The sequence below is a fragment of the Monodelphis domestica genome, chromosome 7 (assembly GCF_027887165.1).
Source record: "Monodelphis domestica isolate mMonDom1 chromosome 7, mMonDom1.pri, whole genome shotgun sequence".
Classification (NCBI taxonomy): Eukaryota; Metazoa; Chordata; class Mammalia; order Didelphimorphia; family Didelphidae; genus Monodelphis; species Monodelphis domestica.
The window spans coordinates 191,044,547-191,059,232 of record NC_077233.1 but is presented as its reverse complement, the minus strand read 5'-3'; the positions used below and the strand labels follow the sequence as shown (position 1 = coordinate 191,059,232).

At 34.3% G+C, this 14,686-nt stretch overlaps 1 protein-coding gene and 1 long non-coding RNA gene across 2 annotated transcripts in view; one reads left to right on the top strand and one right to left on the bottom strand.

Annotated features, from left to right (window-relative positions):
* LOC103097212 (uncharacterized) overlaps positions 1-14,500 on the top strand; it is a 56,916-nt gene extending 42,416 nt beyond the window's left edge. Inside the window, exons 2-3 of the long non-coding RNA XR_001623435.2 lie at positions 9,612-9,698; positions 13,295-14,500. This is a non-coding gene — a long non-coding RNA (uncharacterized LOC103097212). The remainder of the gene's footprint in view (positions 1-9,611; positions 9,699-13,294) is intronic.
* SVEP1 (sushi, von Willebrand factor type A, EGF and pentraxin domain containing 1) overlaps positions 1-14,686 on the bottom strand; it is a 341,958-nt gene that overhangs the window by 274,339 nt on the left and 52,933 nt on the right. Inside the window, exons 2-3 of the mRNA XM_001374596.5 lie at positions 10,278-10,533; positions 4,442-4,618 (exon numbers count right to left, since the gene is read on the bottom strand). Of these exons, the coding sequence (XP_001374633.2) occupies positions 4,442-4,618; positions 10,278-10,533 (433 nt within the window). The remainder of the gene's footprint in view (positions 1-4,441; positions 4,619-10,277; positions 10,534-14,686) is intronic.

Sequence of the window (14,686 nt, the reverse complement as noted above, 5' to 3'; positions counted from 1 at the left end):
TTTAGTAAAGGAAAAATACTTCAGTCCTTAAAAGTCTTATAATTTCTATAGTTTAGGCACTTTTTTCACGAGTGCAAGCCATGATTCCATGTTGGAGGTATGGCTCTAATCCTACTGTATCTGCTTAGCTTAGGTACAATGTTGGGAACAAATGATATACTACACAGCTTACTGAAAATTTATTTACATTCACATATATGTATATTATATATGTAAAATGTAGATGATATATCTAGCTATAATGAGCATGCAATTTCCTTTGGTCTAGATTTGTGATTTCATTGGGATAAGGAACTTCTTGATGAGGAAATTAACTTCATCAATGCAGATCAACAGCTATTCTGCAGATTACAATCCCAAAGAGTTATTTGGAGGACACAATGGCCAGAGTGACACAGCCAGGTCTTCCTGACTCCAATCTATATGTGTGTTTCTATCCACAAATAGACATCTCTACACATGTAAATAGATGCCTATGTGTATGCAAATGTGCACGCTTATTCACAAATGTGTGCGTGTGTACACACATAGATATTCCCACACATGTACATAATATATGCACTCATGTATTTATATATGGGCCAAGGTCTCCATTTCTATAGTCATGCTGATTTATTCACCATTCTTTCTCACTGATACAGAAGTTTTCCTTGTAGGGCATTAACACTTTGTGCTACCAGTCTAGCCTGGCCTTTTCTAATTGCTTACCCATTCCAGGCTCACAGAAATGAAATTAATCACTGCCACCAAGTGTCCTCTGAATGTCAAGTGAATCCACATTCTGCTTCTCTCAAAGTCCCCTTTGGGGAAGTCTGTAGCAGCTGCAAAAGCTTTGGATGTTAATACTTGATTTATCTAGCTATATACACTTGTCTCTTTGCTATGTCTTTCCTACATTGGTTTGTCTCAATGAATGTTAGTATTTTAAACCAGGAATACATTTGTTTCATTATCAGAAGACAAAAGCCAACCAGTTAAGTCTGGACATAGGATAAACAATGATTATACTGTACTTGCCTACCTTTTCAGTGATAATTTCCTTGTTTCATTGATTTAAAGGGATAAAATTAATTTCTTATTATAATTTTTTCCATCATTTCACATGATTTTTAAAAAAGGACAGAGCAGAATTAGACTGTTGTAACATTTCTTAACATCAAAGTTAACATAGATAGGTCAAAACAAAATCTCCTTAGAAGTATGTTTTCCCTTGTTTTATTTTAATCACTCCAATATGTTGGAAGACCTTTTCATTAGACGGTCTAAGGAAGGGAAACTCTGGTTTCATTTTGTATCTTTGATGCATGATTTGTGTTGTGATAACAAATAAAATGCATGTCTATTGCTGAGAGTAACTAGAAGTGATTCATGAATTAGATTCATGTTAAAATAAATGAGGCAAGATGTCTCCTCATGCTGTGGTCTTTTTGTGGAATTATGGGTGGGTATTTCAAAAATCTATTGAAGATGTTTTATATTCCAGTGCTAACTGATAAGTGATATAACATATAAAAATATATTGTATAGGCCAGGGATACTGGGCACTGTAGAAAATGGGAGGCAAATGTAAAAGGAAAATAATATCGGTCTTCTTGTGCAATTTACAAACTATTTGACATGAGGTAATATAATATACCTTGCGTAGACTCAGTTTTTCCATCTGTAAAACAGGGGGACAGGACTAAGTGGTGTAAGGAGTAGAAATAGGGTTAGAAATAAGGAGACTTATTTTTTAGTTCCATTTCTTCTAGAGTGCCTGTGTGACCTTTGCTTCCCTGGACCACAGTGACTATGGCTATTTTGAAGTCAATGCTTCTACAAATGAGGATGAACACTATGAGTTCTAACTCTTCGGAGTTCAAGAGAAAAATGACTAATCTTACCTGAACAATAATAAGATTTGATGGCCAATAAAGTGATACAATTTTTAAGGCATTCACAGTACCTATATAATGTTGTATTATATGTATATATGTATTATATGCATATATATGTTAATATAGAATATAATTAATACAGGTATGAGGAAAATTGTACAGAATTTACTTTTGCAATTATACTACATGTGTGATTTGTCATGGCAAAGAATTATACTGAGCCATGGCCAAAAAAAAAATTGAGAACCAATGAATTAATTTGGTTCTTTTTTTTGTATCTTCAAAAAAGAAGGGGATGAAATCATAAAAAATTAGAAGGTTTGAAAACCTTTCTTTATTTATTCACTCTTAAAGCCCAGGAGAAACTGACCATGGTATAACTCCAGAGAGGTCACAATGAGTGTGGTAGTGATCCATTACCATTTCCCCTATAATATCTAATATCATTGGTCCCTTAGAAAGATCCTTTAAAAATGGACATTTACATTAAGAGAACTGTATCTAATTCAGGACCTTGTGTGTATTATGATAAACAGATGCAATAAGGATTAAAGCAGAAAACCACAGATGTAAGCAGAGGGACAGGATAACCACAGATCCCACTGAGCTCAGCTTTCTTGGCTCTATCTCGCAGAAGGTTCCTGCTTGTCCTTCCATTGAAGCATAAGACATAAGCCCAGTCAACACCATCCTCGGGGCTGCTATTCTCCTTCTAGCCTATAATAGATATAAAAAAAGGCAGCAGTAACTGCCTTGTGCAACTGGTGGGAGTGGGTGTGGGAATCTCCTCAGACCACAGAAATCAGGGTGGCCCTGGAGGGAGACAGACACTATGTGACTGGGCCTGCTAGCTTGCCAGCCAGCTGCACCAAAGTGACTTATTGGCAGAGAGCAATAGCCCAGTCTAAGACCACACCAGAACCAGACACACTGACTACAGCAGGAGTAAAAAAAATAAAAAATTAAAAGAGCCTCTGCCTTGGGTTAGTGGGGAGGGGGGGAGATTTAGGGAGAAAGGGACTGAGGTAAATGGGAAAGTGTGGGAGGATATATGCTGAGGGGAGAGGCTAGGCAATTTACTTTGATGGGGTGGACTAAGAAGTCTTGAGGCTATTTTTGAAATTCCTTAACTAAGAAAGTCTCTTGGGTGGAGAGAAAACAGAGCCAGGAAAGGGGTGACTTCTGGGTGGAGATGAAAAGCAATGCCAAGCAGGAAAAAATTTTTGATAGATAGGAAGGAACAAGGGCCACAAAAGCAGAGAGTGAAAGTGACAAGGAAAAGAAGAAAACCAAGACACATAGAGAGCAACACAGAGCAGAAAGGAATGGTGAAGAAGATGCCAGCTTAGGAAAAGGAAGAAAGAAAGTATAGCATCACAGGATGATCAATTAAACTTGCAGGGGACCCTTGAGGTGATCTAGTTCAACCCTCTCATTTTACAGATGTGAAAACTGAGGGCCAAAGAGGCAAATTAACTGACCCAAGAAAGAAGAAAGGTACATCCAAGCAAATGGACAAAAAAAAATGGAATTTCTCAGTTGCAGAGTGTAATTTTCTGCCAATTATCAAAATAAAGATTGTTCAGATTTCGAACATGGGACAAAGAGTAAACACCATGTGCTATAGCAGAAAGAAAAGTCACTGCTCCTGAATGCTCCCAAATGATGTTTGCTTACAAGAAAATATATCTTCTCAAAATAGCAAATCTTGATCAAATATTGCTCTACTTCTGCTTTATATGAAAATACAGCAAGAGGATAAACGTCACCCATGCTAACTCATGATCCCAAGGCAGAAGGTCCTGTGTGGATATTTTCTGCCCAATTGTCCCTGTGATTTCATTAATGTAGGAAACTGTCAATGAGGAGACTCCTCCTACTAATGTAGATTGGCACCTACCATTTATAGAGATGATTTCCAGAGACTCTGAGGGGTTGTAACTTACTTAGAATCACACAGAATACATCAAAGGAGGTACTTGAACCTAGATAATCTTGACACGAAGGCCAGTTCACTACTACATGAGACTATCTCTGAAGGATTATAAGAATTCTATTATCTTGATCTCAGTGCTCTATGAATTACAACTGGAGGTGAGGAGACAAATTAGGGAACACCTAATGAACCATGAAGTAACCATATTTCCATATGATAAGTTTCTAGATATGGGATGGCAATGAGAAAAGATTCTATGGCAACTGAACCACCAACATCCCAGTACCATCTTGGAAGCCACAGATGGTCTTGGATCTACAAGGTCAAACTTACATTGGAATTCATTTTGTAGTATCATGTGACCCATATGATCGCCTACACACATGAAGTATTCCATCAATAAACAAATAATAACAAATAAATAAAAAACAAACAAAAAACCAATAAACAAATAAATAAAAAATCTAATAAGTACCCACTATGCGCCATGCACCGTAATAAACACTAAAAATATAAAGAAGGGCAAAAGATAGTCCCTCTCCTCATGGAGTTCACCATCTAATGAGAGTATGTAATCTGAATTTAAACCAGCTCTCGATTCTCAAACACAACTGAGTTGGTGACTGACCTGTGCATTCATGTTGCAGTCCTTTTCCAAAGTAGCCCTTTTCACAGATGCATTCAAACTGCCCAGTATGAATGCCACACTTGCAGCTTGCCATTATATCACAGCAATCCTTGCCCGCTTCACAGAGGTAGGAACAGTGAGATATATCCTCTTGAATATAATTCCCAGAAGGCAGATCTGTTAACAACAAACACCAAAAGCCAATGGACGATGAGCCACCAGATAAACATTATAGTATCTACTTCCCAAAAATAAAAACAGAACCCCCTACTTTTTGCAAAGGGAAGAAGATTTCTAGTTCTGTCAAAGTCCCTATAATTCTCAACTATTTGTTTTTCCATACTGAAATATGTGCCATTTCCACATATTTCGATATGGGATATCATGTCAGGAAGCCAAATCATTTTAGTCTGAAACCTGATCCAAAATTTCCACAGGTTACACAGGGTCAGGGTTCCAATAGGAATTGAGTCTTTAAATGGGGAGCCTCCAGATGTGGCCAGTGCTTTAAGTCATGTCCGTCTGGGCTTGGCCCCAGCAATATTCCACTGCTACATCATATGGTCAGTCAGCACTTCACTGACTGCTGTAGGTCTCATTCAAATAAGAAGTGAAATCAAGCTCCTGACTACAGAGAGGCATGTCTGAATTCCTGTCTGAAGCCCTAACAGTTTTAGCCTGAAGACCTAACTGATATTCCTAGCAGCAAGAACAATGAATAAATTCAGTATGAGACTCAAAGTTCTGTTTGCTGTTGAGTAGTGAAGAAAACTAATTTGGCAGACCTTATGTCTTGACTATGGACTGATTTCCAGAAAAATGCTGGCTCTGCCTCTGTACAAGATGTGAGAATTCAAATATTTTGTCATTTGCTTGTGGGTATTAGTAAAGTCATCTTATTTAAATTAGGTTCCTGGTTCTTTTATCTGATTTCTTCAAATACAAAATAATTGACTGAAAGTATTTATGTTTTAAATATACTAACTTTATTTTTAAGTAAATTTTATTTTTTTCAATCAGCAAATCCATTTCCTCCCTCCCACTCCCCAATTACTAGTTGAAAAAGAAAAAGAAAGCCTTATTAAAAACATTTATAGAGAAGAAAAACAAATTTCTAAACTGGCCCAAAAAAGCCGTATTCTTTATTCTGAGTCTTTCACTTCTCTTCCAAGAGGTAGATAACACATTCACCTTGCTTGTCCCCTGGAATTATCCTTAGTTATTATGATAATTAGAGTTCCTAAATCCTTCTAAATTGTTTATCTTTAAAACATTGTCGTCACCATGTAAATTATCCTCTGGTTCTCTTCATTAGATCCCAAATCAGTTCATGTAAGCCTTTCCAAGTATCTCTGAAATCACCCCCTCATCATTTCTTAAGGCACAAATCATTTTTATCACATTTATATACTATAATTTGTTGATCTATTCCCCAATTGATGGGCCTTCCCTCAATTCCTAATTCTTTGCCAAATATATTAACTTTAACAAAAAATAACAGAGGTCTTACTTGAGACATTTTTTCTCCTATCTATAGTATCAGATTTTATAACTGTCATTATTTGCCTATGTAGTGAGAGTGAGGCTGATAAAGGGAGCAATTTCTTCCTGAAGAGCTGGTTCTCATTTCTACTAGCAGAGGCCACACTCCTCAGCTGTCTCCTGTTTTCATTTACTCTCTAGAGAATCTGTCTTGCTTGTTAAAGGCCACCAGAAATTCAGCCAAAAGGTAATCCAGAATAAATAAGATGGGAACCTTTATTGCTCATTTCCCCGTTTCTTTTCCTTTACATTTTGAGCAGGCTGGGAGAGAATATAACTGGTTACTTAATTAACCACCTTTCCAGGAGCCATGTTGAATATTGTCCTAATTCTCCTTAATTCACTCTGTATAACTCCATATGAATTTTTTATAATTATTTGTATTTGTTATACTTAAAATCCTATGGTGCAATTAAATGTGCTGTCAGACCAAATTATATTCAGCAATTACCAAGCAATTAGACATATGGATTTTTTTTTGGATTTGATATCCTGAAAAGAACTGCTGAGTACTTCCCCTTTTTCATAAGTTTACCTTCCTAGTGGGATCACTAGGTCAAAGAATATGATTGATTTTATATTTCTTACAGCATCCCACCATATGGCATTCTACAATTAAGCGCTCCGATCCACAACTGTATTATAAGAGAGTTTGGTGTGGTGTAAAAATTTTAAACCTAGAGTCAAGAAAGATCTAAGTTCCACTTCTATCTCCATACTAATTGTGTGAATATGAGCAAGTCACTTAATTTTTTTGGAACCTGTTTCCTCTTTTGTAAAATGGAAATCTGTATTACCTACTGTATCACCAAGGATAGTGATGGTGAATCTTTTAGAGACCTAGTGCCCAAATTATCATACTCATGCTGCATGCAAATGCTTCCCACCACCCCAGACAGGGGAGGGAGGAAGCACTCCCATTGGGCTGCTAGGCAGAGGGGTGAGTGATGAGAGGAAATGTCCTCAGGTGCCTTAGAGAGGGAGAAGGGAGCAGCCCCCTTTGGCACACATGTTATAGATTCACCAATGTGGATCTAGGGAATAGAGTGCCAGACCTGGAGTTAGGAAGCCCTGAGTTCAAATCTTGCCAAAGTTACTATCCTGTGATCCTGAGCAAGTCACATAACCCTATCTGTCTCAATTTCCTCATCTGTAAAATAAGCTGGAGAAGGAATGTTAAAGCACTCTAATATCTTTGCCAAGAAAACCCTAAAAGGAGTCATGAAGAGTCAGACACAACTAAATTAGAATTACCTGCTTCATGGAGACACTTACAAGGGTCAAATGAGGTGATCTATATAAAAAGTTTTGCAAATCTTAAAAGGCTATATAAATATCAGTTATTACTGCTGTTTTCAAATAGTTCTTAATATTTTGTTTCTTTGGAAATTGCTTATTCATGATCTTTGATCATTTATCTTTGAGGAAAGCTAAATTCAAGGCAGTTTCTTAAAGTTTTTTGGATATTTGATTTTTATTTGTTGTAATTATCACAAAGTTCTCACCAAATCTGTTATTTTTCCCTTTTCAATTTTATATACACTGTCTTTTACTCTGAAAAGAAAAAAGGCAAAATAAACCAAACCTTTATTTTTGAATGACAAAAGTCTTTTATTTGGTCTTCAATGTCTTCCATTTATTTGATCAATTATAATTATATTCCTGGCATAAGATAAATAGATCTTTTATTTTAAGATTTATAAGAGTAATTTATATTTTGAATTTCTTATGTAGTTTTATTTAACCTTTCATCCTATTTTTGACCATAATGCTATTAATTGTATCTGTAGTTTTTGTTAAATGTCTTATTTTCTGAATATTTTATAATCCTGCATCCATCAAACACTAGCTTATTTGGTTATAACTCTGGATAAAAGGATAAAGTGGTCTGTGCTTATAATTCTAAATTATTTATTCTATTCCAATGAAAAATGAAAATTTCTCTTTTTCTTTTAAATCAGTTCATAATATAATTTGAGACCTAGTTCAATAGGCTCCCCAATCTTGATTTCTTCCACAAATCTCCTTTATATTCCTTTTTTTATTCAAAGATATTTTATTTTCTCAATGACATGTAATAATAACTTTCAACATATGTTTTCCAAAATTATAAGATCCAAATAATCTCCTTCCCTCCTTTCCCTCTCCCATTTGGATACAGTAAGCAATTTGATTTAGCCATACATGTATTATCATGCAAAGCACTCCCATACTGGTCATTGCTATAAGATCTTTTATATTCTTATTAATTTGTTCTTTCACATAAACTTTACTATCATTTCATTTAATTTTCTGAAGTATTTCATTGACATTTTTATTGGTATTGCATAAATTTACAAATGAACTTGAATAATATCAGCATTTTAAATCATTATTGACATCATTTCCCTGCCAGGATGATGGAGATAGTAGTCAAGTGGAATACTGGTTTAGAATATTCATTTATCAAACACCTAGGAGAGAATGGCCAAAGATTTTGAGCAGTGTGTAAAAAAACAAGTAAAAATGATGGATGCAAAGTCTCTGGAAATGCTTATATGAGACTTAACCGAGTTACTTCATTCTGAGAGCATTCACAAATGAAGTTTGCAGGACAAAATGAGGCTGAGTTTTATCATTTTAGGGGGAAAAACCCTTTGTCTTCCTATATTTAGTTTTTTTTTTAATGTAAGTGGGTATGGCATTTAAATAAGTTTACTATATCTTAATTTAATCAAATGATATATATGCAGGTATATGTTTTCTCATTGATATATTTTATTATAGGGATAGGGACAGAACTTTTTATTTCAATGATATAGGAAACTCCCTAATAACTACTCATCCTTTTACTTTTCCTAAAATTTAAACTATCATTTCATTAATAATTAGCCATAAATTATACTTATTTATGATGAAGTAGATTTTAAATGTTTGAATATTGTGTTTTCCAGAACAAATTATAATTCTCTGCATAGTTGTTCATTGAGGATAATTTGTTCTTTTGCTTCATTAACTTAGACAGGTTTTAGGGCCATATTTTTTTCTATGTTCAAAAATAGTTCATAAAACATGATTGTTTTTCTTCAAATGCATTATCAAATTGAGTTGTGAACCCATCAACTCCTGTTACCCCAATGACCTATTTAATTTTCTTTCTTAAATGTACTTATTTAGCTGGCAAAGTTGCTGTGTCCATTTAAATGCTTATGATTTTTAAAGATTAATTTGTATATTTAAAAATTCTCAATTTGGGGGAACTATGTATACCTAATAACCTCATAATTTCCCTTATTTTTTCATATTTCCTGGGATTTGTCAGGTCTTATTTTGGTAATTTTTTTCATGTTCTTGATATTTGCTAATTATACTTTGTTAAGATTTTAAAAAACTCAACTCTGCTTTTCTCATCATTTCAGTTTTAAAATAATCTAGTTGTTTTTCTTATTTTATTCCTTCTGTGCTTGCTTTTGGTATATGATCATTAAAATTTTAATTTCTCTAAATCTAAATGACATTAATTTTTTTCACTTTCTCCTTTTAGGATAGGAGAACTATAAATTTGCTTGTAAGCATAGCTCTGGCAAGATTCCATAAATATTAATGTGTTAAATTAATATTTTATTCTATTATTTGTTCTTTGACCTAGGTATTTTTCAATGAGTCAAAGAGGACATATGACAAGGTGTGAAGCGATCAACATGAATCCACCACAACTACTGGGAAACAAGTTTAAGTAAATGCGCTCTTAACGGTTGATTAGAACTTTGATAGCCATTTACAAAAAAATATATATACATATATACTAGGGTTTCTTAATTTTTTTATGTCCTGGACTTTGGTAGTCTGCTGAAACCTATGGATGCCTCCTAAGAATACTGTTTTTAAATACATAAGATAAAATATACCGAATTATAAAAGAAAAAATTATACTGAAATGTATTATAAAAATCAGTTCTATTATGTTATTTTAAAAATAAAGTTAATGACTCCTAGATTAGGACTTTTGATGCATACTAAACCTTATTATGCATAGAAGATATATGTGTATACATACACATAATATACATATATGTATATGTACACTCAAGCATGTACCCATACACAACACATATATATTTGTGTACACGTGAATGCATGTATATACTGAAATACCTTTGGGATTATTTTGACTATTACATAAATTGGAGTTAATGAAAATATGAAATATGAATGATGATGAATGAAAGATGAATGAAAATATGAAAAAATTTTAAAAATATGCTACTAAGGCTATTGAAGTTAGGTCACTCTGTATTTAGAAAAATTTTATTACCTTCGTGAAGTGCTCGACGAGCTAAAGCCTCAAATTCTTCAAAACTGTGAAGCAAGTAGCAGTGTTCTTCCTTTGGGGTGGAAGCCATATCATTCAGCTCTCGGATGTTACCCTGCCATATACCAAAAGTAAAGATCTCCACTCCAAAATCACGTAGAGAAGCTGCAATTGGTCGAGGGTCTCCTCCATTGGAATAGCCATCAGTAATGAGGAATATTACCTTGGTTGAGTTTTCTCGGGAATGACGTAGTATTTGCTGCAACAAATCAGGCACATTAATATTAGTTTGAATTATATGAGGTTTACTTTCACTGTAATTCCCTATAAGTAATCAACTGATCTATGTGGAGATGGCAAGTGTTACAAAATTCAATTTACAAAAGGATGATGCTAATGTACCAACAGTGTTTTCTATCCTTCAAGGAACTCTACAATATGATTCCAAACTGTCTTTCCAGCCTTAATTCTTACTACTCTCATTCATGCATTCTATGATCCTGGCAAAAAAGATTACCTGTCATTTCCCAAATGTGATTCACTCTTTCTTAATTCCCTGCAGCTGTTCATTCTGTCTACTATGCCTGGAATGTACTCCTTCATCTCTGAAAATTGAAGTCTGTACCCATCCTTCAAGGCTCTACTTCAATGTCAGCATCCCTAAGAAACTTCCTTTGATGCCCCAGCTCCATCTTTTCTCTAATACAGTTCTTTGTATTTCTCCCATGCAGTTAATCATACTATGTTTTGTAATATAGTCATTTGTATATTTATCTTATTTCTCCTACAATGTTATAATCTTTGTGAGTGCAGATCCATCTCTAATTCCTCTTGGCAATCCCAGCACCTAGCATATGGGCTTGAATATAGTAGCTACTTAATGAATGTGCATCAAATTGAATTGAATGTCTTAGAGTGACAGGTTTGGAACCTGGGTTCAAGATCAACTTGACATTTAGCCTTGTACCTATTCAAAAGAACCAAATAGAATGAAAGTTTCTTACAGGAACTTAGAGAGGGCAGGGACTGTTTTCATTTTTGTCTTTAAATCTATCACCTGGCACACTGACTGACTCATAATAAATGCTTGGTAAATACTCATTGAATTGAATCATACTGAATTTCACAAGCATATGTATCTAATTTATAATAATAATAATAATAGCTTATCTTGCATGTTGTTTTGGAGCATTAATATTATTTATTGTTTATCTGCCTTTTAAAATGCAAATCCAATTGCATAGTCTTGATACATCTATTTTAAGTCGATTTTACAAAGAAGAAAAACAACTGCTTGAGCATATGGGTAGTTGGAGATATGATTGGGAATGTAGACTCTAAACGATCACGTTAATGTAAATATCAATAATAGGGAAATAGGTCTTGATCAATGATATATGTAATAATCAGTGGAATTGTGCATTGGCTATGGGAGGGGGATGGAAGGAGGGGAGGGAAAGAACATGAATCATGTAACCATGGAAAAATATTCTAAATCAATTAATTAAATTAAAATTTTCAAATAAAAAATAAAATAAATAGATTTTTATATATAAAAACAGCAAGGTCAAATGTTAAAAGCATATAAATAAGAAATTTTAGTACTTTTGTTTTTTTTTCAACTTCTGTAATTTATTTATTTATTTAGAATGGTTACATGATTCATGATTTTGCCCATCCTCTTCCCTCCCCACTACCAGAGCTGACAAGCAATTCCACTGGGTTTTACATGTATCATTATTCAAAACCTATTTATATCTTATTCATATTTGCAATAAAGTGATCTTTTAACTCCAAAATCCCAATCAGATCCCCATTGAAGCACGTGATTGATCCTATATTTTTCTTCTGCATTTCTACTCCCACAGTTCTTTCACTGAATGTTGATAGTGTCCTTTCTCATAACTTCCTCAGAATTGTCTTGGACCATTGCATTGCTGCTAATAGAGAAGTCCATTACATTTGATTGTGCCACAGTATATCCAACTCTGTGTATAACATTCTCCTGGTTCTACTCCTTTCACTCTGTATCAATTTCTGGAGGTCATTCCAGTTTACATGGAATTCCTCCAGTTCATTGTTTCTTCGAGCACAATAGTATTCCATCACCAACAGATACCACAATTTGTTCAGCCATTCCCCAATCAAAGGGCATCCCCTCATTTTCCATTTTTTTTGCCACCACAAATTTCACTGTAATTCCCTATAAGTAATCAACTGATCTATGTGGAGATGGCAAGTGTTACAAAATTCAATTTACAAAAGGATGATGCTAATGTACCAACAGTGTTTTCTATCATTCAAGGAACTCTACAATATGATTCCAAACTGTCTTTCCAGCCTTAATTCTTACTACTCTCATTCATGCATTCTATGATCCTGGCAAAAAAGATTACCTGTCATTTCCCAAATGTGATTCATATCTTCTGTATATTGTCTCCCCTAATATCCTCAACCCTCACATCTTCAATCTTTCCCCTACTTATTTCTTCCTGCTGTCTTCAAAAGTACACATCTCATAAAACTAGATCTAAAACATCTAAAAACAGAATCAAAGCAAACAAACAAAAAATCCTCATTGGGTCCTACCCACCCTAACTAGATTTCATTTTATATTTTTCTTCCCTATCTCAGTCAAATTCCTTGAAAAAACTCTAGAGTTAGTGTCTTTACTTTCTTTCCTTTTCTTCTTTTTAAACCCTCTTCTGGCTTGTAAACCTAATCATCCCTAAAAATTGGACTGTCCAAAGTTGCTAAAGATATCTTAATTGGCAAATTTAATGACTTCTCAGTTCTCCTTTTTTCCTGAACTTTCAGCAGACTCTGAGTGACTACTTGCTATCTATATTTTAGAAGGGATATTTATTTATTCATTTTAATCAGGTAGAGGTTGGAATAAATGACTTCTGAGGTTCTTTTCAACTGAAATTTTGTCATTTCAGTGAGTGAAGAACTTATCTAGATCAAGTAAAAATGGTCCAAAGGATGACATTTCATTCATGTTATATATCTCTCCACAGGAATCCTCTCTACACCTGAATTGAACTACTCAGTTTCCTGGAAATAAACCACGTGAATATTCATCTCCATGTCTTTGTTTGCACAGTATCTTTTACAGAGAATATACTCCTGCCCAACTGTTCACATTATCTCGATTCTGGTCTACCTTCAAAAGCCAGGTGTGAGGTTAATTTTCCAATCATTTTGCTCCATAGTGGTATCTCTGTAAGTTCTCATGATGTTCATTAATTGTATCACTGATTTAACACTTAGCATGTTCTATTCTGTGTAATTATTTATCTTATTATCAGTATTATTATCTTAGCTAGTCCCCAGTTATACCATAAATTCTTTGAGTATTTATTGCCTTTACTTCTTTAAAGTATATTTAAGGTGGTAGGTGTTTAATACATTCTTGTTGCTGCTAAAGTTTTGCTGATGGTAATTGAAATATTGAAATGCTCAATAACTATTTTTCATTTCCTGTTTCAACACATGCTTAATGTGGGATTGTCATCCAATGTAGATCAAGAAGGGTTAAGTGAGCAAGCATTGTTATACCAACAAAAGCCCTATTGAAAGATATTTCAAGTATTGTATATGGAATTGGAGAATGTTAGTCCTAGAAGACCACCCCTGTATCATACATTCTGTAGAAAATGAAATGAATGCCTAGAGAAGAGATGTGTCTTGCCTAAAGTAATGTAGCTAATTAGTTGCAGAGCCAGTAGTAGAACTCGGCTTCCTTCTTATTTTGAGATTCTGGTACATTGGTTGGCAGGAGGAAAGGGCCAAATAAAATTGGGAAAGTTAGAATGAGATGCCTTTTTTCTCTCTGCAAGAGGAAAATACCATTGAATTAACTCCTTTGCCACAGAGGACTAGAAATATACATATTTTAGACTTAACAAAGAGAAATAAATATGGTGATGCAATGAAGACACCTATTAATGTAAGACTAAAAACATATCTGCTGTTGCTCTTCAGTCACATCTAGTCCTCCATGACTCTATTTGAAGTTTTCCTGGCAAAGATACTGATGTGACTTGACATTTCCTTCTCCAGCTCATTTATCAAATGAGGAAACTGAGGTAAACAGGATTAAGCAACTTTTTCAGTCACACAGCTAGTATCTTGAAGTTAGATTTGAACTAAGAAGGTGAGTTTTCTTGACTCCAAGCCCAGCACTTTCCCCACTATACCGCCTAGCTGCCCTAAATATATATCTATTGTTCTGAAAAAGGAATTAAGTTGGTGGGATTTTAAAAATACTTCCTTTCTCAGTATTTTAGATTTTGACTAACTTATTTTTTTTAATTTTATTGGTTGTTAGTTACATTAAAATTCCCTGATATCTCACTCCTTCCCTCCCCACATAAGGGAAGGCATCAATTCACACACACACACACACA